Genomic DNA, 27,561 nt, shown 5'->3' with positions numbered 1-27,561 from the left:
AAAGCTGTGACGATCCTCACTGATACTTCACGCATAACCAGGTACCATGACCTGGTGAAAAGTTTGGTCGTAAAATACACTTATCATACTATAACATTCATATAGAGCTATTTCTTTCCGAACCAAGTTGTGTTACTTGGACTATTTCAACATTGTTAGGAATTGAGAACTGCTGATGAACTTCCAATGTTCTGCATGAACTGGCTCCCTCTTCTTTCCCTAACGCTGTTAGATCTTGACACTGTTTAGTTTGTGTGTAAGAAGATTGTTTAAATAAATGGCAAAGGAAAACTGCATTAAGAAAGATTAATATTTCTCAGATAAGTATTTGGAGACTACATGTAAAAGTTAAAAAAAACTTACTGTTTTACCTACTAGGGCTGATAGACCAGATTCTGCACTCTCCCAACCTCTGTAGAGAGTAATCTAGAAAGTAAGAATACCAAAAACCGTAGCAAAGAACAAGGATCAAGGTTTTAGGGTCCTGTCATCATAATTTTACAGTCTTCCATTAATATGAACTTGGATTTCTAAATGTATTGATTTTTATTTAACTAAGTTTTACATATTTCTTTTAAGAGATTCACATGGACAGTCATTTAAATAGTTGACACATGTTTTGCAGTGTCAGGTTCACTTCATCAGTGATATCAATAGGATTCATTGACATTAAGTATACATGTATCCAGAAGGTTATTTGTCATCTTAAAAATACAATTTCATGATTCTTATTCGTGTTTTTACAATGACATCAAATGTATAGTTTTTGAAACACTGTTGATTAAAGCTTATGTACATGTGATTTGATTTTAATTTTATAAAGCTCTTGAATGCCCAAAGGCGTCTTGGCGCTACTGCTGAATTACACATAGGAGCTAAGAGCGATACTGCTAAAAGATTAAGAAGCCAATCTTAAGAGATTTCCTGAAAGAAAGAAGATCAGAGTGGTTCTTTAGCGCCAAAGGAAGTGAGTTCCTCAACTTTGCCACCAATAGGAAAAAACGTCTACCCACACCACTCTTTTGAATCTTTTTAGTACAAGATCCTTGACTTCAGAAGATCTAAGTGTTTTGGAAGGGGTGTACTAGATGAATCTGTCCTAGAAAAAACGTGGGGCTTTTTTACGTAAGGCCTTAAACGCTATTTGAAGGGCCTTAAATTCTATCCTTTTTCTGACCGGCAGCCAATGCAACTTGATGAGAGCTTGCTTCACAGATTGATGTCTAGGAATACCCATCAGAACTCGAGCTGCTGCATTCTGTAACATCTGAGGTTTGTGGGTAAGTCTTTTCTGGAGGCCCAAGTATAGCACATTCCCAAAATCCAGCCTGGATAGTATGAGCAGGGAAAAAACTGATTTCTGCAGTTGGGGGAATAAAAAGGGCAAAAGTTCCTGATTATTTTTAATGTAAAGAAGACTGCTGACATAAGGGCATTCACCTGATCTTCAAAATTAAGTTTTTTATCGACGACAATCCCGAGATTCTTCGTTTTCGGTACTGGCAAGGGAAGAGTCCCCATTTCTTGAGGCCACCATCTAGCAGACCAAAAAGAAGTATCAGTGCCCAACAGAAGGACCTCGGTTTTATCCGAATTTAACTTCAAACTATTTATCTTCGTTCAGTCACTTGTCTGAGACATACATGAGCTAAATATTGAGACAGTGACTTTTGGATTGCTAGAGATCGATGACACAATTTGGATATCATCAGCATAAGATACTACAGAGAACCCAAAGGACTTAATTAGCCAAGCTAAAGGAGTGACATAAAAGTTAAACAAAGTAGGGGTGTAGTTCCCAACCTTTTGACTTCTATGCACTTCCACTTTACCATTAGTGGAACTCGGGGACCCCCACTGAATAATTATTGGAATCTGGGGACTCCACAGTGAGTCATTACTGAAACCTGTTAATAATATTTAATTTTCTAAGCAGTCGCGGATACCCTGAGGAAGATTTGCAGACCCCCAGGGGTCCGAGGACCACAGGTTGGGAACCACTGAAGTGGGGTTCAAAGATGAGCCTTGAAGCACCCCACATGGCAGGCAAAACCGATCTGAAACAAAAGCGCTCAGCGCAACATGCTCCTCTTCTCTCTCAGAGAGAAAGTATTTTATCAAGTTGAGGGCAACCCCTCTAATCCCCAATTCAGCAAGTCGGTCAATCAAAGTAGCACGATTGACCTATCGAAAGCTGCTGAGAGATCTGAAACGATCAGGGTGGCCTTGCCACCACAATCCAGAATAGATTTCATTTCCTCCGAGGCTGCTACAAGTGCTGTCTCTGTGCTATGAACAAATGTAAACCCATAGTGAGAGGGCTCTAGCAGACCATAATTGGCTATGAAAGACATGAGTTGCATGTTTATCCCGTTCCCCAGTAAATTTGTCGGAAAAGTTAGCCTCCAGATGAGCCTAAAATTACTGGGCTCTTGAGGGTCCAACCCATTTCTTTTAGTAAAGGTTGGATGGAAGCCTTCTTCCATTCACGCGGAGAATAGCCAGTATTAAATATTTCATTAAAAATCATGGACTTTTGGGAGTCTAATATGTCCGGGGCAAGATGAGCAATTTTAGGAGGACAGGGATCAAATGGAGAGCCAGATTTTGTAGTTACAATTAAACTGGATACCTGCTCAGTACTTAGCAATGAGACATTTTCAAAGATAGCTAAAGTATGTTGCCTTGCCATGATGGACGAAGCCGTGGGAGTTAGAATCTTATTGGTCATAAACTTCTTTCACTTCTGACTGAAAGAACTTAGCTAAGGTATTGCAGAATTCTTGACTACCACTCTTGGTACCAGAAACCTGTTGGTTTCTGGCATTTTTGCTACCCTTTTTACCGTATTAAATTGTTCTTTAGCTGAATTATCTTACCGGAGAAATAATTTGTTTTTTTCTTCTTCATGTGATCACCTCTCAATACAGTTGATATTGTGATATTTAAAATGAGCGACATACACATAGAATGTAATACAATAGTTCAACCCTAGATGTTTACCACATAATTGCCCCGTCCCCTGAATCAGCATGTGCCTTTCCCACGTTATAATGTTTTTTCGTGATTGGTTGTATTGGTTATCTCCTTCCTGGTCGTATTTGTCATGAATATAAATTCAGTGAAATAAACAGAACTCATTTAATCTTGGGGAGGATACATCTAGGTTCTCTATTCTCATAATTCCTGTATTGTAGTACTTGTAACCAGATCCTTAAGAAATTACCTGGTCTTTTCTTAATGGTGCAATGGCTATCCATTGCCATTGTGTTCCACGCTTGCCAGTCCCATAATCCCACTGTATGTCAGGGGGTGGGGGGTTGTTTATGTTTCCAACTTGATGCTTGCTGTGATTAATAGCTGGAAAATCAGTGCCCAGACACCACATGTGGATACATGCCCAATCACACTAAAACCGCTTTCACTTTTTGTGGGTATTTAATCTCCAATCATTTCTTTATTGGCTTCTAGGAATGCTTTGAAATAAGCTGTTAATAGATGGCAAAATCAGGGTATGTGAGCTGGGTATCCCATTAGCTCGCATTTCTCCTAGTGCTTGTCTTGTGTTTCAGGATTAGCTCTCATTTCTCCTAGTGCTTGTCTTGTGTTTCAGGAAACATCTATATAATATGTCTCAGGTTTCATACTAGTCCACTGTGATTTTTATAAAGGATTCCCAGTAATGGACCAATTTAGTGCACCACATTAGGCATCCTTACAATTTCGGCAGATGAAAAAGCCCATCCGCCTAAATTCCGATGGGGAGGTTGCCTTCATTGTGGATGCCTCCCCGTCGGGCCCATTACAAGTTTCCCGCTGGGTCAGCAGGTGGAAACCTCAGTTCCCCCTGCTGGTCTAGAGGGAAACAGCCTACAGCATTGTCTACGGCCTGTAATAGAGGCAGCGGCAAAGCTGCAGTGTGCAGGGTGCACCATCACCCTCGCAATGATCACTGTCTGCAAAGCAAAGCAGACAGTGAACTTTGCTACGGTGCTGGCCGGGGGAGCCTGCGCTGTCCATGCCAAGTGCATGGGCAGTGCTGGGGCCCCCGTGGGGCCTCCTACATGTATGCTCTACCAGCCTTTTCATGGTGGTGCTACCGCCATTAAATCGCTGGCGGAGAATTAAGTCTTAATCCCCAGGGCAGCACTGCTTGCAGCGCTGCCATGGTGGATTAGGACCGCCATGACCTCCAGACCGCTGGGATGACTAATCTTGGCGGTGCTGATGGTCCGACCGTGGCACGTCTGCCACAGATGTAATATGGTGCTCAGACCGCTGCATTGGCTGCAGTCCGACCGCCACCACGAACCTGGCCATCATGAGACTGCCAGGTTCGTAATGAGGGCTTTTGTCTCTCCATAAAATTTTCCTAAAATTCTTCCAATATGTCCCTACTTACAGCTTCTTCCCATTTAGACATATGTTTCCACTTGGGTTTAATCATCTAAATAGGGTCAATAGCTTGTACAAGGTTGATCGCACCCCCTTAAAGCAGTGGTTCTTAACTCAAACCGAGTCAATGCAAAGGTTCAACAGTGCCTATTCAGAGGGTCTGCAACGTTTAGGAAAATTAAATATTAAAAGAATAATCAACTACAAAAACACAAACAAGCTAAATTGAAATTAAACTTTATAAAATGCCCTGTTAATATAATTTAAATTTGAGGCTAAAAATTAAGTTGGTATCATTATCTTGATTTGTGGGAACAGTGCAGTGGTCTCCGCTGTTTGTTTCATGCTGTCCGATCTCTGTTACCTTTATCCTGACATATTAAATTTATTTTCTTTGCCTGGGTTTCGTTTGGGTTTTGTGGTCTAGTGCACTGGTGAATCAGTTCCATGCTTTCCAAGCCTTCGCATGCTTCAAGCGCATGATGATTATTTGTGTCCAGCTGAAACTGTGGCATGCAAGGAAAAGTCAAGAAAAATCTGATTCCCTTCTGATTAAGATTGGATGATCTGGAGTTTAGGGGATTTTCTTTTTGCAAGCTTGAACTCTGGGAGCTCCTTGAGCTTAACAATCTTGTTGCATTTGAACACTTGATTCTTGTCATCTAGCCTCTTTCAGCAGCAGTTCTTTTTGAATAAAAGAAGGCATCTTAACAAGAATGTAGCATGGCCAAGTTACCAGACCAGCCAGTGTACCCTGACAATTTCAGCATCCTCTCCTCTTTAAGATGCAGAATTTGAGCAAAAATGATTGACATTAGTCTCCAATATTTTTTGCTTTAATGTCTTATTTTACGTTATAAATTCTAAGGCTATGTCGTCCTGTGTGGTTCTCAAGACCATCACTTTTTCATGCAGAGCATGGATTTGTGCATTTATTTTCAGCATCTATTCTGTTTTGTCGTCACTTTAACTTTCTGGACTTCTATTTTTGATCCCAGTTCCTGGATTATTTGTTCTGTTTGGTAGACATCTGGGAATAATATATGTTCATTAACGTGTACTAGTAAAATTTGATAAACTAGAATTAACGTTCTTTCAAATCAATCTAATGATTGAAGCTTTCAATGAATGTGTCATATTAAACATGACATGGGATCTATAAATGACAGAAGGAAAAGTACATACAAACAGCGTGACTTATTCTAGCACGTATTGCAATTCTCAGTTTGTCCAAAAACTGAAATTGAGCAAAATTAGGCCCCTATTCAGAACTCAGCGAAGTTACTCTGTCACAACGGTGACGGATATCCCGTCCGTCAAAATCTAAATCTCATTCTATACTATGGGATTAATGTTTCCTGCGGATGGGATACCCATCACCATTGTGACAGACTAACCCATCCGCCGACTTCTAAATCAGGCCCTAAGTGTACATATTTAAGAGCTGCTTTAATTGAGGCCAATTGCATCCAAATAGCTACTGTACATAAACTCATAGCTCTCAAAACTGATCATGTGCTATTTTTTAGAAAATATTATTGAGGACACCATGGATGTGTTAATGATCAAAGAAATATCTTTATTTACCTCACAATTTTGCACTAATAATAGCATTTTACTGGTTTATATGTGCTTCAATTAATGATAAACTTCTGTATGCTTGATAATGTGGTGTCCAAATGAATATTCCAAAAGTAAAACAATTTCCTTCTTATAAAACATTATTTTATTGTATATTTTCTTGAAAACAACACACTAAAGATATCAACATGAAAACATTCGAAGTTAGTCTCACTGCAAATTTTGATAAGATATTTTTTTGTTCATTGAGTTTCTTAAGCTAAATGTTTTAGAAAACTAACATGTTTTTTTGTTTATAGTCAAAAGGGCACCATTTTGTCTTAGCTACTGGATGAAACACTCCTTAAATGTGAATCTTTTGTTTAGTTACATACAATTGCCACTGCGCCTTACCATCTGTTGATATAGAAGAGCCAAGTTTTCGTAGTAGTGAGAACACTTTGGTACACTCAAAAACAATCCTGATATATTTTATTTTTGTGGCTATTGTATTGCATCTATAAATCAGAGGGTTCAAAATCTGAAATTAATAAAATGAAAAAAATATATAAAATGCTCCCCAAATTATTATTTATTATGAATGAATCCTCTTTAGATTGTTTAGCTCTGTATTATTGTAGCTTTAGGGCAAATTCAAAATTACAATACATGTTCGAATAAGTAATGCGATTTTTGCAGTTTTTTGTATAGTTTTCATTTTTTAAAATTTTTGATTTTGTGGCATGTTTAGTACTGCATATTCATCGAAATCTTCAATTGTTTGGGTTCACAGAATGGATGTTATTTCTGTTGCATCAATTTTTTTTGTTTTCACTGTGATTAAAACGTATTTGAGAATCTAACTTTTAAGTCATTTAAAAGATAAATGTTTTTGGTATGTTTTTGAGATGGAAAGTTCCTTTTTGGATATTTGTCTACTTATATATAAATTAGTAATATTCACAGCCCTTATGGAGCAAATTAGTGTTCTTGACACGTGCCCGCTGTTTTGTTGCCTGTCCATGTGAATCTCGAAAATTAAACCTGAATGACACACTTTAGATATATTGTAGAAGAATATACTCCATTGTCATTTGTATTTTAAAGAAATCCAGGTTTATAATAGTGGTCCATATTCTTTTCAAAAGTTCTTCAGTTTAACTCTATGGAGTAACCTGTGGTTTCACTTTGGGGTTGCCTTCAACTCGCTGGGTATTGGTTTCAATCTCATTACCTCAAATTTATTCCACAAAAATATGAGCAAGGTGAGGCACCTAGCTCTCGCACAGGAGATTTTAAAGTTCATTTATCCCGTCCAATGATGGATGTCAAATACTTTTCTCCTATTGAGTCTCTAAACCGGAGGTCTTTTTCATTAGCCCCTGGCGTATCAAATTTAATACAGCTTTTCTGAATAAACTCAAACTCAATGCTTTTCACCCCCTTCCCTTCTCTTCAGTGAAGACCTCAAATTTCAAGATTGAAAACTCTGTATCCATATCAGTGCACATAAGCAGCTATCTCAAAGCTCTCCTTACACCCCACAAAGAAAATGAAACACCTCTTAATACCTGATAACCAAAAAGATATGGTTCATGCATTTGCCCTCTCTTGGCTAGATCACAATATAATCTTTCTAATTGGAGCTTCCTCTTCTAACCTTGCCTCAGTAAAGCCTGTCTTCCAAGCTATAACTCAACTGATTGCCACTGTAAGACAATTTGATCCTATCTCATCAGCGTTTTAACAAATACATTGGCTTTCAGTAGAAGAAAGAAAATAATTAAAATTTTGCTGGCCAGGGTATAAGGCCTTGCATTTGGGCACCCCACCTTATCAGTCAACATTTTAGACAGGCTCAAGTGAATTGAAGGATCTGAGACTCCCTTCAGCTGGACACCCGTACCTTTTAAATATCTCTAGCTTTATAACAGTCTTTCAGTTGTGTGGTCCCTAATCTTTTAATCTCTCTTACGTCCTCTAAAATAGGCACAATCCCACCTCCTTTCCTTCAGAACATGGTTGAAACCACTTATTCTGAGTTCAAACTAATGTTTTACTGCTTTCCTATTAAATATCTGCCTAGTCAGTCCTGTCTGTATTCAGCTCTATGCTGTAATATTCTAAACTGTTGAATCAATCAAAATATTAGATTGTATCTCTCTTGTTAAATGTAAAGCACACAAATGTCTGTTTGGCACAGCTGCATAATAGGAAAAAATAAATAAAGGAAAACTTGTGTGTTGCTTGTGAAAGCACGATTCTTTGGAATTCTAACTTTTCAGTGAATTCTTACATTTTTATCAGCTGGATGTACAGACAGTAATAACGATTAAAATAACCTATGGTTTGTAAAGTGCACAGTCACCTGGGGGTTCTTGGCCATCCATAGTAGATGTTTATTACCTTCCCCATGTAAGTTCACTCATTCTATCAACATTGGGAGGAAGGAATGCTTTGCCCAACACTTAATAGCCACTTCTACTTGCATTCACGTCTTTGTTGTGATGTTGCTATGTTGCAATCCAGAAAGCTGTGTGTGGCACTTAAAACCATGGTGTGCAGTCCTACTCTTTTGTTAGATAGTGCATTGCAAACAAATCAAGTATGTAAAAAGAAATTGAGTGTTGCGGGTTTTCCCTAAACGCAAATAGTTTCTCCCTGTTTCTTTCTCTTTTTCAAATTTTTCTCACTGTCCTTTTCTTTTTTTGTCTCTCCCTTCACTCTTTCTTTCTTGATCACCCCACCATTGTGTCCTTAAATACAATCATCTTACTTCACAGGTGAGGTGTGCCTGTGGTATTGCTTTGTCTCTAGTAAATGTAATAAAGTATTATAGGTGATTAGGGACTTAGGGCCTCATTTATTGTTTTGTGGGCAGCCTGACAGCACTGCGGAGGTGACGGCCATGCTATAGTTTCTCTGTCCAGTCTTCTCGTCATTTAAATTGAGCATTGATTGCCCTACTCTAAATATGATGTGGGCATTATCACTGTGCAATACTGTAGACCAGTGGTTCCCAACCTTTTGACTTCTGTGGACCCCCACTTCATCATTAATCGAACCCAGGGACCCCACTGAATCATCATTGGAATCTGGGGACCCCCCCACTGAGTCATTAGTGTGAGCTTGGGACCTAATTTGTCAATATTTATTAATAGTTTTGATTTTTTTTTAGCAGCCGTGGACCCCCTGAGAAGGCTCCGCGGACCCCCAGGGGTCCCCGGACCACAGGTTGGGAACCACTGCTGTAGACCAAGGGTTCCCAATGGTGGAGCCAGCTCTTACTCCATCATTGGAAACCCAGTTGTAAATCAGGTAAGTGAACAGAAAATTTGCGGGGCAGGTGATCCAACAATTCATGCCGTGGCACCTACTATTACAAACTCTACATGAGGCCCTTAATTGTCTTATTTTAGACAACTTCTGACATCAAAACATGCCTATGATATGCAAATATTTGACAGGAATTCATAGGGAGATTACATAATCCCCTCCAACAAACATAAATATTGCTAAAATGGTACCCCCATTCTTGATACATGTCTTCCGTTGTAAGAGAAGCTCACATGTTTTATTTAGGTTGTTTGTGTTTCTTCCAAGTAGTTCTTTTATAAAACAGATATAAAATCTTTTTTAAAAAAGTCAGCGAAAGCCCAATACAAAGGCTTGCCGAGAATAGTGTTGCAAATGTGTCCTGTACACTGTTGTGGATGCCCGGAAGAGCTGGGGTGGACATTTTCGCCTCAGCGCAGCCCGTAAAGACTGATAAGCTGGCTAATGGACACAGGTACTACAGAGGACAGTTGGCGGGTCCAGGAGCAGCAATGTCGGACCACTCTAAACTGCCTCAATAATGGACCCCTTTAGAGGTGAGAGGGGGCAGAGTAAAGGCATAAAGAGTGGTCCACACATCTAAGGCCGTCTGCAGTCTTGGAATTCAGAGAAAATTGGAGCGCATCCAATCAACTCTCTTGACTGCTGACAAGACAACAGGAGAGGATAATGTACAGCTAGTAGACAAATTGCTAAGAAAAGGGAATCTGGTGTGTGAGACTTCATATGCTTTTATTAACTAGAGTGGACAAAAACAGTATAAAATAGCATTTTAGAAGTTTGATCAAATGTAAAAGCCATAGTATGACTTTTTGGCAATTTACCATAAATGGCTGAAATGTGTATAAATAGAGTTCTGCCTCCATTCACTTGTCTATACGTGTGATTGCTATCCTAGAGTATCCTCTTGCTTTTAAAAGAACCAGTGCACTTTGATTAAAAGCAGCCTGCGGAGCACTTAAAGATGGAACACTCTAGCATCTCGCTCACTTTTAAAAGGCTCTTGACCTTCACTGTGTATCATCCATTAGAACATGCCTTCAGGAGAAGTTTAAAAAGTTAGATTTAGTTGATTCTGCATGCAAAAAAGGTTTAGAAAATAAAGTGCAGAGTAAATAATCCATAGATTGCAAAAGCATGCAGCTTGTTCTTTGTTGTGGCATGGTTTGGCATTTTATTGTTGTCCATGCCCAGGTCATATAAAAAAGCAATTGAGTAAGGTTGTCTGACTTTGTCATCTTGTACATTATAATCAGTTGGAATGACTGCCTGATAGAAAAGTTCATCTGCAAACTTGATATTATCTTTCTGAAAAAGCACAGAACTTCACAATTGTAAACTTCAACTCCTCATTTCTATTACTAAAAATATTTTAATCCGACAAAATGCTCTTATGAGTAGCTACAATTTTAAAGAAGACCTCTTTTTCATGGAACTGTCTTCAGAGCTCAAAAGAGAGGAACATCTCTGCAGCTTGAGCCTGTGTATGCAAAGATTTCCAGAGATTCCATCACCTCATACACAACCAAACCAATTTGGTTAGGAGGTAGACACCACAAATGGTTTCTTCTAGTTCTGGTATTATGTCCACATGGCATTCAGCCTGACGGTACTCTCTCTCCTTGTAGTAGTTCTGTGGGAGACCGCACAAGGGGACCCTTTTGCTCCAGTCACCAGTACCCTTTATTTCTGATACAATAACCAACCTTCTTAATTTGATTTTGAGCTTCACGTTTAAGAAACAGGCAAGCTCTCTGTGAGGTTTAGTAATGTTCTGAGAAGAATTAAGAAATGTTTTGTTAAACTTTATTGAATGAATTACAGATTTTAATATAATCTTGCAGTGATTAGGTCGGGGTCAGCAGCCAAGGGATACATACATTACCTGTGAAGAAAGTCTTTTGCTGCTCTTGCAGAAGAACCCAGGAGGTAGACTGACTGGTGTGGACAAGAACCGCCCTGATCAGCCAGATAACAAGTTCAGTTTGAGCATCTTGCCATGGGTTTAGATAAAGTATACCTGCTGAGATCAGGATCTGCAAGCATTCCATGGGCCGACCTGCTCACTCTCTTGTGTGCATCCTAAGCCACCATGCTTCATCTTCACCAGTGACTATAAGATGCCCATGAACCTGCATTGCTGCATCGTCACTAGTGCTGCATTACTACGTTACTTCCTCAAATGACTATCCCCATATGCCCAAATTTCTTGCACTCACCATTTCTAAACACAACAATCAACTGTATCTTTCCTTTCTGTCCTGATTCTCATTCACTGCATCACTGCTTGAAGCAGCCAAAGGCAGTGCCTCGTCTGTGAGCCCTATCATTTTTGCAGATGATGGTTGAGTGTACGCAGTTTTTGTGCTGCCTATGCACACCTCCCACAGCTAACACTTGCCTTGTTCCTCGCCTGCGGCCCACCCACACCACAAACTTTTCTGCACCCACCTCACAACTGTTTGCCTAGTCTGAGGCTTCCACACCTCCAGTCCCCAAGTACTCAGGGCTATGAGTGGAGGCTTTGCAGTCTCTTTTCGCTGTCTCTTGATATCTCTTATGGAACCATAGACAAGAAGGAATATCTGAGATCGAACTGTTACAACACATGCAAGCCAGTACTGTGGTGTCTATCCTTTGGCTATTATCTACATGTATCTAAACATTGATATGTTTGTAACTAGGATACAAAGACAGATACTGTTATTGTCATACATTCTATCAAAGCTACTAGGTGTATATCAATGATAATATTAATAATACTAACAATGACATTAATCTTAATACTAAATAAAGCCTTCAACCTTTTCCTAAAAGAATAATACTGCCTGTACAATATAATTTGACTGATATATGTCTTTCTGTCTCTCTGAAAATCAAACCCTAAAAAGTAGGACCTTCACATTTCACCAGACTCACTGTAGTATCAGGTTTCGGCATTTCCAGGTACAGCAGCAATACGTCTTACAGGAATTGCAGGTTAGCACCTGTGTAGGGCAAACCCTGTAGAACAGGCATGACACCCCCTGACCTCTGCCTTAAAGGCACTGTGCAAAATCTTGTAAAGTTCATTGTTGCCTATTAAAGATGGGAGGATGTCTTGAGCCAATAGATAGGGTTAGTGGGGTTGCACTTTACAACAACCAAAGGGTTTTGTCTTCTGGTTTGTAAGCAGTACCCATTTAAATGGCGAACACAGTGAGAGAGCTCCTTTTGGTTTTCACAGGAAATGTTCTCAGGATGGTCATTTTGCTCTTTTGTTTTTTTTCTAATAATTGTGATGATAAATAAATGTATACTGAGTAGGAGTATGAGTGCCTATAAAAAACTTCCGACAATTCACATATCTTTTTATCATTTCCATACACGCTAGGTTTGTAGATAACATCTGGAAAAAAGGTACACTGCAAGCTAACCAGACCAACAGACATTAAGAAAACTAAATTAGTTGATGTTTCCCAGCCTAATAAGTACTTATGATTCTTGCTGTGTCTACCGCAGGGTGAACAGGACACGACTGATTCAGATAATGCTGCTGAAATCGCTTCTTCAGGTAGGCAAATTAAGGACCACTTAGAAATGTTGTGTTCATCGGATTCTTAGAGGAGGTGAATCCAGTAGAAAATGCATAATTCTGCCACTTAACAATATTACACCTACAACATGCCAAAGGACAATATATGGACTCCTAGGCCAGCTCAGGTGTACTTTCCCTTTAACTTTGTTTTATTAAAAGAATGTCATATAGCGAAACCAAGATATTTAATGTATATGTCTGATTGGAGTATCATTGACGTATCAGCATATCAAGGATTGGATCACAATTTTATATGTTGTTTTGTATTTCTGGGAGGTAGAGGTTGAACTGCTGTTTGTAACCATGGGATCACTCATTTACCTTACTCTCTCCTTACTCCTCTTTGACTCTCCTTTGCTGTAGTTTGGCAATACTCGTGCAATTTTCCAACTCTTTCAGGGGATAAGTTCTAAATTTTAAACATAAACGTCTTGAACATCAGCTTATTAATGGTTGTACTCCATAGTGTTTTTGGGCTTGTTAATTATTTTTGTTATGGGGTATCACTAATTTGTGTTAATTCAGGTACATTATTTCAGAATGTCAGATCAGTTGACTAGACCACTTTTGTACTGAGTTATAACATTGAAGACCGTCCATAGGATATCACTGTGCCTCTCATTCTTTCAAAGCTCCAGAATTATCCAGTTCTACTGTGTTTATCTTCATAAAGCCATTGCCAAATGATATCTGGAGCCATTTCTCCTTACGGATGAGACACATGCATTTCCCCTTTATTTGAGCACTTTCCTTTTATTGTTTTCTTTAAGAATGTGCTTTTCCAGACAGTCAGCGCCACTACAAGGTATTACATTGTAAACCACAAGAAAATAGATCTTGATTTCCCCGACAGAGGTAGAACTTCCTTGGTATTGTAATCAACATTTTAGAAAGTCATCATCTGGGGAGTAACAGTGCTGACAATTTAAGCAGTACACTCAGGCCTTCCCAAAAACTGCAGCTGACCCAAAGACTGTTAAACAACACCTTGAAGGTATGGGATGTAACTCCTTTTGGCCTGTTCACAACAAGAACCTTCTCAGCGTGCTCCATTATATCTCCCGGATTCAAGAGAGCGCTCTCATGAGAACACCATTTTGGTCATTTTGAGGAGATCTTATGGTACTCGTCCCAAAGGTATTCTACACTGTGGCTGTGATCCTTCTTGCTGTGATCAGAACAATTCTCATTATCTGAACGAATTCACCTCTCCTAAGCAGCTCACAAGAAGCACTTCAGAAGTTTGCAGGACTGTCTCCGAAAAACCCCTTTGAATAGGACAGAATGGCAATCCTAAAGGACCTTCAACAAGGTCATAGCATGCATTTAAATGCAAAACTGCATTTTACTCAGATCATGACTCAATGTCAAAAATAACCTTGTCTCGTTCTTGAAGAGAAGATGAACCTTGTATTGTAACTCAAGTGGAGGAGTAGGAAATTCACTCAAAACCAATAAAGACAGTGACTATTAGGGTAAGGCAGCATAATCTAATTAATGATACCAACATACATACAGACTGTGATTAAAACTACACAAACAAATCCTCCATGAACACACCCAAATCTTGGGACATCCCATCACCAGGTTACCATAGCCAATGTACCGTTGCAAACTATGATTTTAATGCTACAGACCCCTACTATAAGTAAATGTGTTTTCAAGTATCAAATCAAATTAATGTTTATAAAGCGCAGCTCTCACCCGTAAAGGTCTCAAGGCGTTGAGGGGGTTTGTCCTCTGAGCTTCAGTTGATGTATCATATTTGGAAAGTTTGCAATTTATGTTCTGTACACTGCCAAAACTTTCTCATAGAGATATTGTTGTTCTTAGTAATTATTCAAGGATGTTACTTACAGTGTACTTGACTCTTTTGATAAGTAGCTCCGTTACATTTTTTCCCGTTATGGCAGGTAGACGAGTCTCAGCGGTCCACAGAGGCAGAGAAACATCTTTGGAAGTAAACTAGATAGGTTTTTGGTTACTCACTGGCCATTTCTTATGTGTGCTGTTGGGGTGAGGGTGAAGTTTAGTACCATCTTGTGGTCTTGTAGACAGTGTCTTGTACCCAGTAATTTCTAGTTTACCAACACCACAACACACAATTTTAATTGAGCTTGCTTTGGAATTGGAGATTTGGCACCCTCTGCTGTCTTTGACAATATTGTCTGGATATTGACTATTTACCAAGCCAGCTCGTAGAATTCCATTGGGTGAAATAATTACCTCGATGCACTCCCTACTCAATAGGCTCTGTTGCTTTTAAAACTGCACGTGGTTCTGATGTCCCTCCCCTGGAAAACAGAGGTTATTTACATGTAGCAGGAGCTTTGCAGCCATCTGTACCTCATGTAGTTAATATGCCGGTACATTTAACTCTTTTTAAGGAATGGGCCAAATAGGCAATTGCCCAGGGCCCTCATCTTCCAAGTGGTTCCTTGGTATGTGATTAGGACAGTAGAAAACTCTATCCTCTGTGTCTGTGTCAACCTTATCCTCTCTCGCTTTCTCTGTCCACATCTACCTCTGAGTCTTTATCTACCTATCCCTTATTCACCATTCTGCCTTTCTCGATACATCTTTCTCTACCTCACCTAGCTCTTGCTCTCATGCCTCTGTTTCTCTCCCTGCCTTGTTCACCCTTCATTACCTCTGGCTGTATTTCTGTCTGCCTCCCTTTGTTAAATTTTGCCTCCTTCTGTTTACCTTGGCTTTCATTAACTCTCCTTTCTATTTCTACATCACCCTTCCCTGCCTCATCTCTCTTATTCTCTTTGTTTGTTACACCTCATCAGGCTTTACCTCAATCATCCCTGCGATTCTCTCTACCTCCTTTTCCCATGTACCCTCTCTCTGGATACCTCATCTCACTCCGCCACCCTTTTAGTCTCTTTGTCTGTCTCATGTATCTTTCGGTCTTATACTTTTCTTCTTACTTCACTTAACCTCTGCTGCCCACTTTAGCTCTCTACCTATCTCTAGTTACCTCTACATCTCTATGTAGTTACGTCCATTTTTCTGTCTCTTCATTCTCTACCCCACCTTGGTCTAACTGGCCTCTCTTTCAGTATTTTCTCGCACCCTACAAGTGTGACAATTCAGACTATTCCAGGCCCCCAGAGCTATAGAAATGGCTTGGGCTTTGGCTATTAGTCATTTTGACGTATATTTAATTAGCAAATAACTGTTGTTGTGTTCAGCTCCAATTTAGACAAACAGCGCCACCATGTGGCAGACTGTCATTAGTGCCAGTGTTAATAATTAACTGCCGATTCCAAGCACCAGAAACCACCAGCTCAAATTAAGCACTGCCCCGTTCTCTCTTCCTCGCTGCTCTCTTTGCTCGACCTTTCTTTCTATTCTTGTCTTCTGATTTTGTACCCTTTCTACCTCATCACTCTTTTCACTTTGCAGCTCTCTAAACTTCTTTCATTGCCTCACTTCTCTACCTGGCTACCTCTACCTGTGCATATCTTCTTCCTTTCTCTACCTAACCTTTCTCTTTCTACCTCACACCTCAATATAACCATCTCTCCATATACAAATGTTCTTGACATTTAACATATAAATCAGTATTGGTTGGCATCATGAGGGCTTGAGATACCTGAAAATGGATAGTAAATTTAAAGTTTCTGAGCATAGGTTTCAAAAATATGTCATGCTCAGAGCCATAAAGATCCACAAGATTGCACCATGCCAATGGCCAGTTTTACACCTCCCTACACTTCAACACTCTTGTGGAGTCCACACATATGAAGCCTCATTAGTAATACGTATGTGATGGATAGAGCTGCTGCGACTAGCAGGCCATTTCATTGTCAAATAAGTTTTCACTGTAAAGGAAGATCATGCCAAAAGTAGCCAAGTACTTGTGAAAAGTGGACATCTTGCCACATAATAAATACATTGCCGCATGTTAACCAATGTAACACATAAAAAAAACTCTCTAGCCACATATGTCACTTGCAAGAAAATCTAATCTAGATGTACCGGCCAAGGGTTCTCAAGGAGTAACTAATTTGGAGTGTTGTACAGCTGAAGTGCATTCCCCTGACGGAGTCAAGGTTTCACTGTTTAGTAGCATTCTTCCTCAGAGTACAGTTTGGACCTGACTTGAACTATCTTGATATAACTTAAAATTGCTCTATGGAAAGAATATTAATGAAATAATTTGTCCAGGTTTTCAATCAATCAGTAAATTGATGTGCACTTCACTGGGTGCTCACCACTGTGTCAAGTCAGGAATAAATGATGTTTCTTTGGATGTCCTCCTTAAAATGGTAGTGGAATAAGAAATAGCCTATGTTACAGGAGCATGAAGTCGGAGCTTGTGTATACACTGCACGTGTGTGTTTATTTACAAATAAATCCAATGCGAAATTCCTTTGACCAACAAATATTGCAATAAAATTATGAAACTGTACCCAAAGTGTATTCTATTTTGAAATATGATTTTATTTGTTTAACATTGTGCAGTGTTCTCAGATTCTATGGTGTTAAATTACTACATTGTCATCTCAACAACCCAATTTATCTCTGTATTTGTTATATTTCTATGCATACCTCATTTGATGCTCTCTTTTTCCACCTTCCAAAACCTGCAGGTCTCAATAGGATTTCAGTGCAATAATTTGCTTTCAGCCCTGCCCAGCTCCTTCCTTGACCCGCTGCTCTGTGTATCACTCATGGAAGATGGTGAGATCCGCCTTTTTGTCTTGGAGATCCTCATTAGCCTTATGGATCGCCATGGAAACAGGCACAAATTCTCAACCATCAGGTATTACTTCAATGGATTTGCATTGTTGACATTGTTTTCTCCTTCCAGCAGCTTACCTCTTCTCCATTGTTGTCTACATTAAGATTAATGAACTCTAGACTATGAAAAACAATACATTATTTCAGTGCAAAGTGTTTTCTGCAAGCCGGTGAGCTGACTTAATTGAATAGTGATTTGTGATGATCAGCATTGCTCCGCAGGATGATGTGAGACAAAATCTACTAGGGTAATAAATAGGAATAAAACATTGCACTCTGTTGATAAGTGCTGTATGTTATAAGGTTAAGACTGAGAGAATCCTATACAGTACTAGGCAATGGTGTATAATTGATCTTGATTGTTATCCAGTCATTACTATCTATTATAGTCGTATAGGTATAATAATGTCTTAGGTAGTTTCCACGTTGCAGCCTTTAAAGGGTGCAGCTCATTCTTACTGAATATAGAAAACATTTGGAAAATAATCATCATGCTTTTAATATACTGATACCAAGACACATATTGATCCGGGTAAGACGTATAATCAACCTCACCATTCAGGCTTTTAGGTTCAAAAGTGCACCCTTATCTAAAGCTCATGGGCCCTCTGCCACAGAGCCTCTTGTTGAAGGTGTCTTCAGGTAACATCTAGTAAACTGCCATGTTTGTCTGTCCATTGATGATCTGATCTTTTTTTTAGATTTGTTTCATAGTGCAGAAAAATGTGCTAAAACAAATTACAAATAGGGCTGTGCATTAAAGACAATGTTGTACATCAAAAACAATCTGTCAGCATTTTTAAAGCACCCCTTCTTTTTTGTCTTTAGTACAATTAGTGACATATCAGTTCTAAAGCTGAAGGTTGACAAGTGTTCCCGCCAAGATACCCTCTTCATGAAAAAGGTATGACGTGCTATGTTGCTGATCAGTTATTAACTGTACTTCCATATGAAATGTTCCTTTTAGTTTACCTCTCACATGGATGGCTGTAATTTTTATGATTTTCACTTACCTGCCACCCAGTTCAAAGGAAGGTTAATGAAAAATTATGTCTGTTAATAGGTTGTTTTCGGAAGACACCAAGAGACACAATGGGGGTCATTATGAGTTTAATGGACCGAAAAGGCCGTCTGCCAAACTCCTGCGATCAGGTTGCCGCCAGTGCGTCCGCCTTCCTGCGGGCCCCATTAGGAGTTTCTCACTGGGTCAGCGGGCGGAAAAAGTGTTTCTGCCGGCTGGCCCAGCGGGAAACAGCCTACAACATTGACGCAGGCTCATAATTGAGCCGGCAGAAATGTTGCAGTGCGCAGGGTGCACCAGAACCCGTCGCACTGTTCTGTTCACTGTCTGCAAAGCAGACTTTGAACAGCGCGACGAGGCCAAGTGCATGGTCCCCCCCCGGATTCCTCTGCAGCCCATCTCCGCCAGTCTTTATGTAAAAGCTGGTGGAGAGAGGGGTCTTAATCCACAGAGTGGCGCTGCTTGCAGCGCTGCCCTGGCGCATTAGGACCGCCAGCCGCTCCTATGGTGGAAAACTGGCCATCCCGACGGTCCAACCGTGGCGCTATCGCCATTGTCCTAATATAGTCAGACCACCACATTCACACCTGTCCTACCGCCACTGAGACCCTGGTGGTCTTCAGACCTCCAGGGTCTTAATAAGGCCCTATGGGGGTCATTCCGACCCTGGCGGTCATGGACCGCCAGGGCCGGGGACGGAGGAAGCACCGCCAGCAGGCTGGCGGTGCTTCAGGGGCAATTCTGACCGCGGCGGTAAAGCCGCAGTCAGAAAAGGGAAACCAGCGGTTTCCCGCCGGTTTTCCCCTGCCCCAGGGAATCCTCCACGCCGCCATGGGGATTCCGACCCCCTTCCCGCCAGCCTGGTCCTGGCGGTTTACACTGCCAGGAAGAGGCTGGTGGGAACGGGTGTCGTGGGGCCCCTGGGGGCCCCTGCAGTGCCCATGCCACTGCCATGGGCACTGCAGGGGCCCCCTAACAGGGCCCCATTAAGATTTTCAGTGTCTGCAAAGCCGACACTGAAAATCGTGACGGGTTGCCACTGCACCCGTCACACACCAGCAACTCCGTCGGCTCCATCGGGAGCCGGCTTCATCGTTGCTGGGGCTTTCCCGCTGGGCGGGCGGGCGGCCTTTTGGCAAGTCGCCCGCCCGCGCAGCGGGAAAGTCAGAATGACCGCTGCAGTCATTTGACCGTGGTACGGTCTTCTGGCGGGGGAACTTTGGCGGGCGGCCTCCGCCGCCCGCCGAAGTTGGAATGACCCCCTATATCTTTTCTGGTGTCTCCAATGACTGGCATTCCTTCGTAACACAGTTTATGGAAATTGCATTATGCTACAACATTTCCCAGAGCGTACATTTTATGTCTATCTTAATAACTTACATTACCTATTGCATGAACTTCCTTATAGATAGTATAATTTTTGTGGCATTGTCATAGATAAACCAGACAGCATGAACTTCCTGCTCGGGAAAGAGGTTTATTTTGAGCTTATATAAATATGCAACTCATTTATCAACTAAAGTTCATTCCTTATTCAGAATTATAGTCTCTTTTTTTCTTCAGAATGTTTTCTAGGTAATCTGGGCCAGGTTATGTTTTAAGCAAATATCTCCCCAACCTATTAGACCTTTTGAAGAAGCCATTAGTCAAACTCTGGGGAGTGTGTCAACTCCTCCTCCTGAGAAGAGAGAACGCAGCAGTCACTCTCTCTATTCCACCTGGACTTCTGCTCTCTGTCTGTCTTTCTCCCTCAATTTACATAGGCCAAAGCTGCAGGTTCTGATAGTAATCTCCACCCAATTCTCTGCCAATAAGTTGATGCTCTTTAGAAGAGGTCTTTGTAATTCTCCCCTATTTCCCTATAGGTTGTTTGCCCTTTCCCTCTCCTGTCAATCAACCCCTTTATCAGTAACCCAGCCCCCCTCCTCTTGTCATTTAGCATAATGGCATCTCGTTTGACAGGAGACTCGGGGACCACAGGTAAGCTTTTTTTTTCTCCTCAATGTGAGCCCTGTTTTTTAACCTTTTCTCTCTGCCCCATGTTGGCTTCTTTCAATACCAAATGAGGTCTCAGCCCCTCCTGTAGGAGTCAGTTGCAACTACTCTGTCTCTCTGTCTGCCAGCGAGGATGCAGTGCAAACAACTCCTGCAACAGTTCCCTGAACAATGACGAGCATCCGTTTAGAGTAACCTTCCGGCCTGCTCGCAATGTAAGCTTTCCTTATTGCTTCCTGTTTCAGGAATCAATTGCTATTCTAGTGCAGGATGTGCCTAATGTGTCCTAGCTCCCCAGAGTCAAAACATCCACTTGCATACACTCCTGCTCTGTAACAGTCATATTAAGGCTCCTTGGAGCTGGAAAGTAGATATTTCTAGATTGTAAGACTTACTCGGCTTTTTGATTTGTTGTCTGCATAAGTGTTCTAGAAAACTCTACCAATCATAGTTTATTTTCTTCGAGGTGGAACTGTATACTACCCCTGCTGTGTACGTGCGTAGAAATAATAACTTGAAAGAAAATGCATGTGTAAGATACTTCAAAGATTTAAAATAAAACAATATGTATAGTACTTGACAAATGAGTCACCTATTTTCCTTTGTCAAGTCTCTTTAGTTGATGGTCTTTGAGATCTTTCCTGTGCGGTTATCTTGATAAAGGAGCTTTGACCAGGCCAACGTGGGTGAAATCTGTACCTTTTAAAATGTACACTCATATATCCCTTGACTCTGGCAGATACTCATTTTATTTTTGGTTGGCTTTTGTGTTTCAGCCACTGGCCCATCAATTCCTGCGCACTTGAACCATATAGGGGGTCTTTTGAGGTCACACTGGCAATATGATTGTCATTGTTTTCCTCCGTGGAATGGTCTCATGCTGGAGTCTGTATCATTTCCTCTAAGTACAGTCCACCGATATTCCAATTCATTGAATATTTTTCCTTGAAAAGCATTGAAATAAAAATGTCAGAATTTCCTTTAGTTTTTGCCATAAAACGGTCAATGCTTATAAAACCTATTTGGCTGAAGTGATTGTACTTGAAAAGAGAAATTGATTATAATTTGACAGTGTGGACTACAGCATCCTCCTCCATCTCCTCAGGACAGTGGGAAAAGTTCCAGATGACATCCTAAAATTGTTTCAGTAATTTGTTTGTGATCACACTATGGGGTATAGGACTCTGAGCTCCTGCCTTCCCTTGGCATTACATTTATATGGGACCGACAGAAGAATGTCATATCTAATTGCCTCCTAGGCATTCGATTGGACTGTACTGCTTATGTTTTCCATTCTTCTCATATACAATTTGATTTTAAACTTTCTTCTAAAAATTGTTTTCCAGCATACTTTGAAACCTAACTCTTCTCCCTGGTACTTTCACTAATCTTTAATCCAGGCCAGATCCTCTCCATAACCATATTCTAACCCCAGAGTTGACCGTGACTATTTCCCTGACCCGAGCCTAGGGCCTAAAAGGGCTCGAACCCTTAACCTTACCCCCATCCTAACATAATCCAACACAGACTCTTACCCGGATGGAAACCTAACCATGATCCTCACCTAGTTTGGTCACTACTCACACCTGCCCCTCCCAGCCACCCAGTAATCTAACCATACACTGGCCTTAACCTTGTCACTGATAGTTACTCTGACTGATACTTAGCCATGACTCCAACCCTAATTGTGACCCTCAAATCTAAACCTGACACTAACTCCCCTCTGCCCCGAGCAATCTTTCACCATATCTCTTGCTATAGTATTCTCATTTTGTGGAAATGTTTTTTCTGTGTTTTTTCTATTTTAGTGAAATGTTCTGAGGTGAACAGAATGGAATGAAATGTCATTACCCTTATGCTGCTCCTTTCCCAAATATTTTTAGGCTTTGACACGAAGTATGTCTCGCTGTCAAACAGTACCGGATAGCATTGTTATCCTAAGCAGTCATCTTTCTGCAGCAGTCACATCTGAACAGCTCAACCATACTTACTTGAAGTGTTCAGCAGTCAAACAAGAACAATTAACCTTAAAAACTACTTGATAGATGCTGCTCTCTGTTTGGATTTATAGCACTAAACGGACACCTAGTACGGCATGATGCAGGTCTACCTTAGAATAATAGCCTAAAGAAGGCAGACTGCATCTCCTGCCTTGTGTGGAGATGCAGCTAGTACACTGAGGCCAGCCTTGTTTAAAATTAAATGTTTTATAATTGTTGTGTCTCTGAAAGTGCTTTTGCATGTGATAGTTTACAGAGATCCTCTCAGTGGTTTTCTGGAAGATTGCAATGGATGAAGCCTCTGAGAAATATTCAGTAGGTGGATGAGCTGATCCCAACATCTTTGGTAGCCTGTAGAATTTGTAAAAATATTTTCCGAGATGTTCACTGAGCCATCAAGGAATAATTTCCAACATATGAATCCACGAAAGAACCAGTTCTGGAGTCCCATGCAGTCTGAATCGACAGTAAACGGTTCTCACTAGTAAATACAACCAATGCATAAATATCGCTTTTCCTGGTTGCCAAGAGAGACACTTACCTTTTGTATTGAGTAGTAATGAGTCGCAACGTGCTGTTTAGAGCAGCAATGACAACTCCTTTCCATTACTTAAACGTAACACAGATGCAAGTGAGTGTATTACCTCATGCTTCTCACAAAGTACTGTCTTTAGGTATTTTCAGTTTGTGAATGAATATGCAGTGTAATAAATAACCATAATAAACATAAATAGATGGTTGCATTGTTTTCTAAATTCTCGTTCTCGTTCATCTAAATTCTTGTCTTTCTCCCGCAGCATTCTCAACAGTTGTATCGACACATTTACTTGAGTTGTAATGAGAGGACCAACATTCATCCACATTATGAGGCCATCTATGGCATGCTGGCTATGATCAGCATAGAACTGGCCAACGAGGAGGTGGTGGTGGACCTCATAAGACTGGTATTAGCAGTGCAGGTACGACTGGGAAAAGGGGTTGTGGAGGAATTGTTTTGTGATAGTTTATTTGTCAAATTCTCTGACTTAGTGCAAAATATCTAGAGTATTGCTTTCCATATCCCCCCCAGGTCTGTTTCTGTACAGTAGGGTTTTGCTATATTTTATGTTTAATCTTGGAGGTCTGTGAAACAAGCCCTGATACATGTGTAAAAGGTTTAAACTCTACAGTCCTTTCTGTCTGATCAGTCCCCAACGCATCGGCCTGATAGGTCATAGTTGACAGGTGAGGGGTCTGGCACTGCCCAGTAAAACGTTATTGTTCCATACGTTGTGGGGTGGCCCCTCGCAGTACAGAGGTCTTCATTTGTGATTAATTCAGAGCCTGACCAAGAGGTGAGAATCCGCATTGTTTCTTTCAGTTGGAAAATATTGATTTTGGAGACTGTAAAATTGTTCTGGCTTAGGGTATGATTTGCATCTAGGCCGGTGTTAGGCATTGCAGCATTGGTGTAAGTTTGTTTAAACAGTTAGATTTAATTTTAAGAAGTTTGGCAACATCACGTTACGTTGCTGATATCAACTTAATCAACTCCAGATTTAGTTCAGGCTCAAAATGAACTGTCAGTGTTAATATGACAGTTTTCACTTCACCAGTGTGAAGTTTTTTGCTAGTTGTCGGTAGTAAAAATAAATGCAACGATGAACGAAATTGCTGATCAATGCAGAACGCCCATTAAATAGAAACTTTGTAGATGGTTTAAGGATCAGTTGAGTCTGAGGGCCACTTCAGCAGTGAACCACACCATTAAACTGAGGCAGTTCATGTTTGAGCTAAGGCTAAATAATGGCTGACGACTGAGGAACTGCTTTGAGAGTTAGGAATATAAATATCTTTGGCATGGTATGCGTTGGCCCATCCAGCTCCAGAGGAGCTATGCGTATTATAGGCATGGCAGTCTTGCGTAAAGCTGAATCCTGCTGTTCTAGTGATGACTTCCATCACAGAAGGTGCAAGGCAATAGAATGCTTGAGGGTCACTAGCACTACATGATCTCAGCACGTGGTTGTTTATAATTTTACATAATGTGAGTGATCCATCTGGAGGCGTGATGCTGACGGTGTTATCCCCGGCGGCTTAAGCAAGGTTGTCTATATTTTTTCAAAATACAGATTTACAAAGTTCCAGTGGCAGTGATACTCTATCAGTGGTGTTTCTAACAAATGTATGTTTTTCCTGCCACCACTCATGCAAAGCCTCATTATCAGACCTTTGTAAATCCTGATTCAGGCACAAATCAGTGTTTGCACCTAAATCAGGATTTCATGTTATGCGCTAATTATTGCACACAACAGGTTTTTCTTCACATGATTTTTGCCGGGTAAAACCTGGTAGAATTTGCGCAGGGATAGACTCTATCATTCAGAGTTTTGCATCTTGCAATGGGTGGAAAACTCATAATATTACATTTTTATAGGTAAATGGAGCATATTTCAATCATAAGAAGACCAATATATCAATAGTACCTCAGTAGATTAAATTGAAAGGCCATGTTCATTCAAGCATTACAATGCACTGCATGATATGCCTATGTACAAATTTTGAGTCACATTATGGAAGAGAGCACATTATTTCTTATATCTGGTTGAACTGATTATTCTTCATGTATGAGTATAGTTGATGTTTTTAGGTTCTACCTAGTTGCTGTGAATTCCTACTTTGTAAAAGTGGATAGCATCAAAATAAATCAAGTTAATGAGTAGTTATGCCATTTCATCAATAAGACACTGCTATTATGGAAAAGAAGTGCTCTTCTCTAAATCTAGGCTTCTTGTCTAGAGTAGCATCCCTTGTAAGAGAGTTTATTTCAAGTCATTTTGCATACTAAATTGATCCTCCCCAGAATGGATTAAGTGGCTTGCTGGCAGATACCATGACATTTAACCTTCATAGGTAGTCTAAGGGGTAACAAGGCAACTATGGAAGGCAGTGCATGTTTGTCCTATGCAGTCGACCCCCACTTGCTCAATAAACCGGTCTAGAATGGAATGTCACAATCAAGATCATAGGAGAAACCAATTTGAACATACCAGGACCCATCAGATCAGTTTCTAACCTAGAGATTAAAATGTAAGGGCAGGAGAGCACTAAAAATGACAGTAAAACTGGGCAAATGCAGTATCATATGCAGAAAGAATTCAATAGCAACTGAAAAATAAATGTTGAAATATTTTTCTCACTGTTTTAAATTAAATTTCGCCAGTGTCAAATCCATTCCAGTAATACTGCAAAATATTTCTCTGTGGATATTTTGCAGGGCAGTTACTCTAAGCATGTCTTCCTTCATTGTCTGTCGTAGATTAAGGCCCAGTATGTCCACAGGGTGCCAACCTGTTTGTGTGAAGATTTACTTACTCCCTGATTTTTACTACAATCTGTGCTCATTTTCTCTCCAGTAAGCAAATGGCCAAACAAGCTGGGATCAGAAGTAGGGACAAAGTCCATATTAATTCATAGTCTTCAGTGAAACATTACCATCCTCTGATCATCACTGCTATTTCTTTTATATAATTAAATAACAGGTTTATTTATAGCGTAGTAGAAACTTTACAGAAATTATATTCTACATCAGTAGCCGGATAAGTGGAAGGCAACTCCTCAACATTCATATTACCTCTACTCGTATTCTATCATTGTACCCATTCTATATTTCTGTACCTCCGATTGCAGTCCCCAGATCTTAACACATGTTCAGTCATAGTGATTTATACATTTGAGTGTCAGACATAAGGTAGAAAACGATTACACTAATATCCATTTTTACAGTAATCCCATCATACGTCAAAGCAGAGGCTGAGAAGTGTGCATTGGGACAGGCGAAGAGACTGATTTTTATTTTGCTAAATTGAAAGTTTTTATTTTTTTTTGGAACAGGGTTAACAAGCTGTTTTGCACCTAGCCTCAAGTGTAGGGTAATCATAAGTTACAGGCGCTTGTCCCACAAGACTGTACAATTATCAGTTTCCCATGATGTGTTTTAAAAGCCACACAGGTTTTTTTTTAGATTTTACTTAATGAAGACAGTGTATACTTTGTTGCCCATTGTCATGCTTTTCATAAAATGCAACACAGAGACATTACTATATTTATGAAGGAGAGAGCTGGTCTTCACCAAAATTGTGATATTATTACAGAAATGAACAGACTCTGGTACACATGCTCCTAATGACATATTTTTGCAGCCTCCATAAAATAATGTCAGTCACTATCAATGTTTTGTTTTTCCACAGTGGTTGCTTTTTCTGCATTCTGCAAAGATTGATGTTTGAATAAACCAGAAGCTGCATGATATTCCAGAAAAACTGTCATCTCATAGTTCTGTTAGCCTTGCCTGGTGGGTTTGGATGGATGGTTGTGTTTTTTGTCTGTATGTGTGAGTTCATACGATTAGATTTTTATATTAGTTTCGTGTATTGCAAAACAAAATGTGTTGCTTTGTTATGTTTTGCAGGAACTTGCCTTGACCAATGAAGATAACCTTCCTGTGTATAACCGCTGTGCCCTTTATGCCATCTCTGCTGCCTACTTGAATGTGATCAGCCAGCTCACAACAGTACCTGCCTTCTGTCAGCACGTGCATGAGGTTTGTGTCTAGTGCTGCTCCTGTCTCTTCACTTCTCACAAGCCACTCTGCTAGCAACTGGTATTTCAAGTGGAGAATTGTAGTGATGGAATGCCTGGGCTGAGTGACCATGCTGCGACAGTGTGGTGATGCAGTGGATGTTGGTGCTTGTGTGCTGGGTGAATCCTGGTATGGATTACTGTACAAGGGAGAATAGAGCGAGCCCTAAAAGGACCTACCTGCTGTGCACTGTAACCTGAGGACCTAAGAACTTTCCTCCTACCTGAATGACTCTAGACTCTGACACTTCAACTAAAACTTTCTGGTGACATGTTGTTAAGAAGAACTTAGCAGTACTCTG

At 40.4% G+C, this 27,561-nt stretch overlaps 1 protein-coding gene across 2 annotated transcripts in view; it reads left to right on the top strand.

Moving 5' to 3' along the window:
- Nucleotides 1-27,561, top strand: part of EFR3B (EFR3 homolog B) — a 501,803-nt gene that overhangs the window by 427,938 nt on the left and 46,304 nt on the right. For both annotated transcript variants that reach the window (XM_069233752.1, XM_069233751.1), the window contains exons 12-16: nucleotides 12,793-12,844; nucleotides 17,473-17,645; nucleotides 18,452-18,527; nucleotides 23,437-23,598; nucleotides 27,090-27,221. In XM_069233752.1, coding sequence (XP_069089853.1) covers nucleotides 12,793-12,844; nucleotides 17,473-17,645; nucleotides 18,452-18,527; nucleotides 23,437-23,598; nucleotides 27,090-27,221 — 595 coding nt within the window. The remainder of the gene's footprint in view (nucleotides 1-12,792; nucleotides 12,845-17,472; nucleotides 17,646-18,451; nucleotides 18,528-23,436; nucleotides 23,599-27,089; nucleotides 27,222-27,561) is intronic.

Source organism: Pleurodeles waltl, chromosome 5 (assembly GCF_031143425.1).
Source record: "Pleurodeles waltl isolate 20211129_DDA chromosome 5, aPleWal1.hap1.20221129, whole genome shotgun sequence".
In the NCBI taxonomy this organism is placed as follows: domain Eukaryota; kingdom Metazoa; phylum Chordata; class Amphibia; order Caudata; family Salamandridae; genus Pleurodeles; species Pleurodeles waltl.
This window is presented reverse-complemented; position numbering and strand designations above follow the sequence as displayed.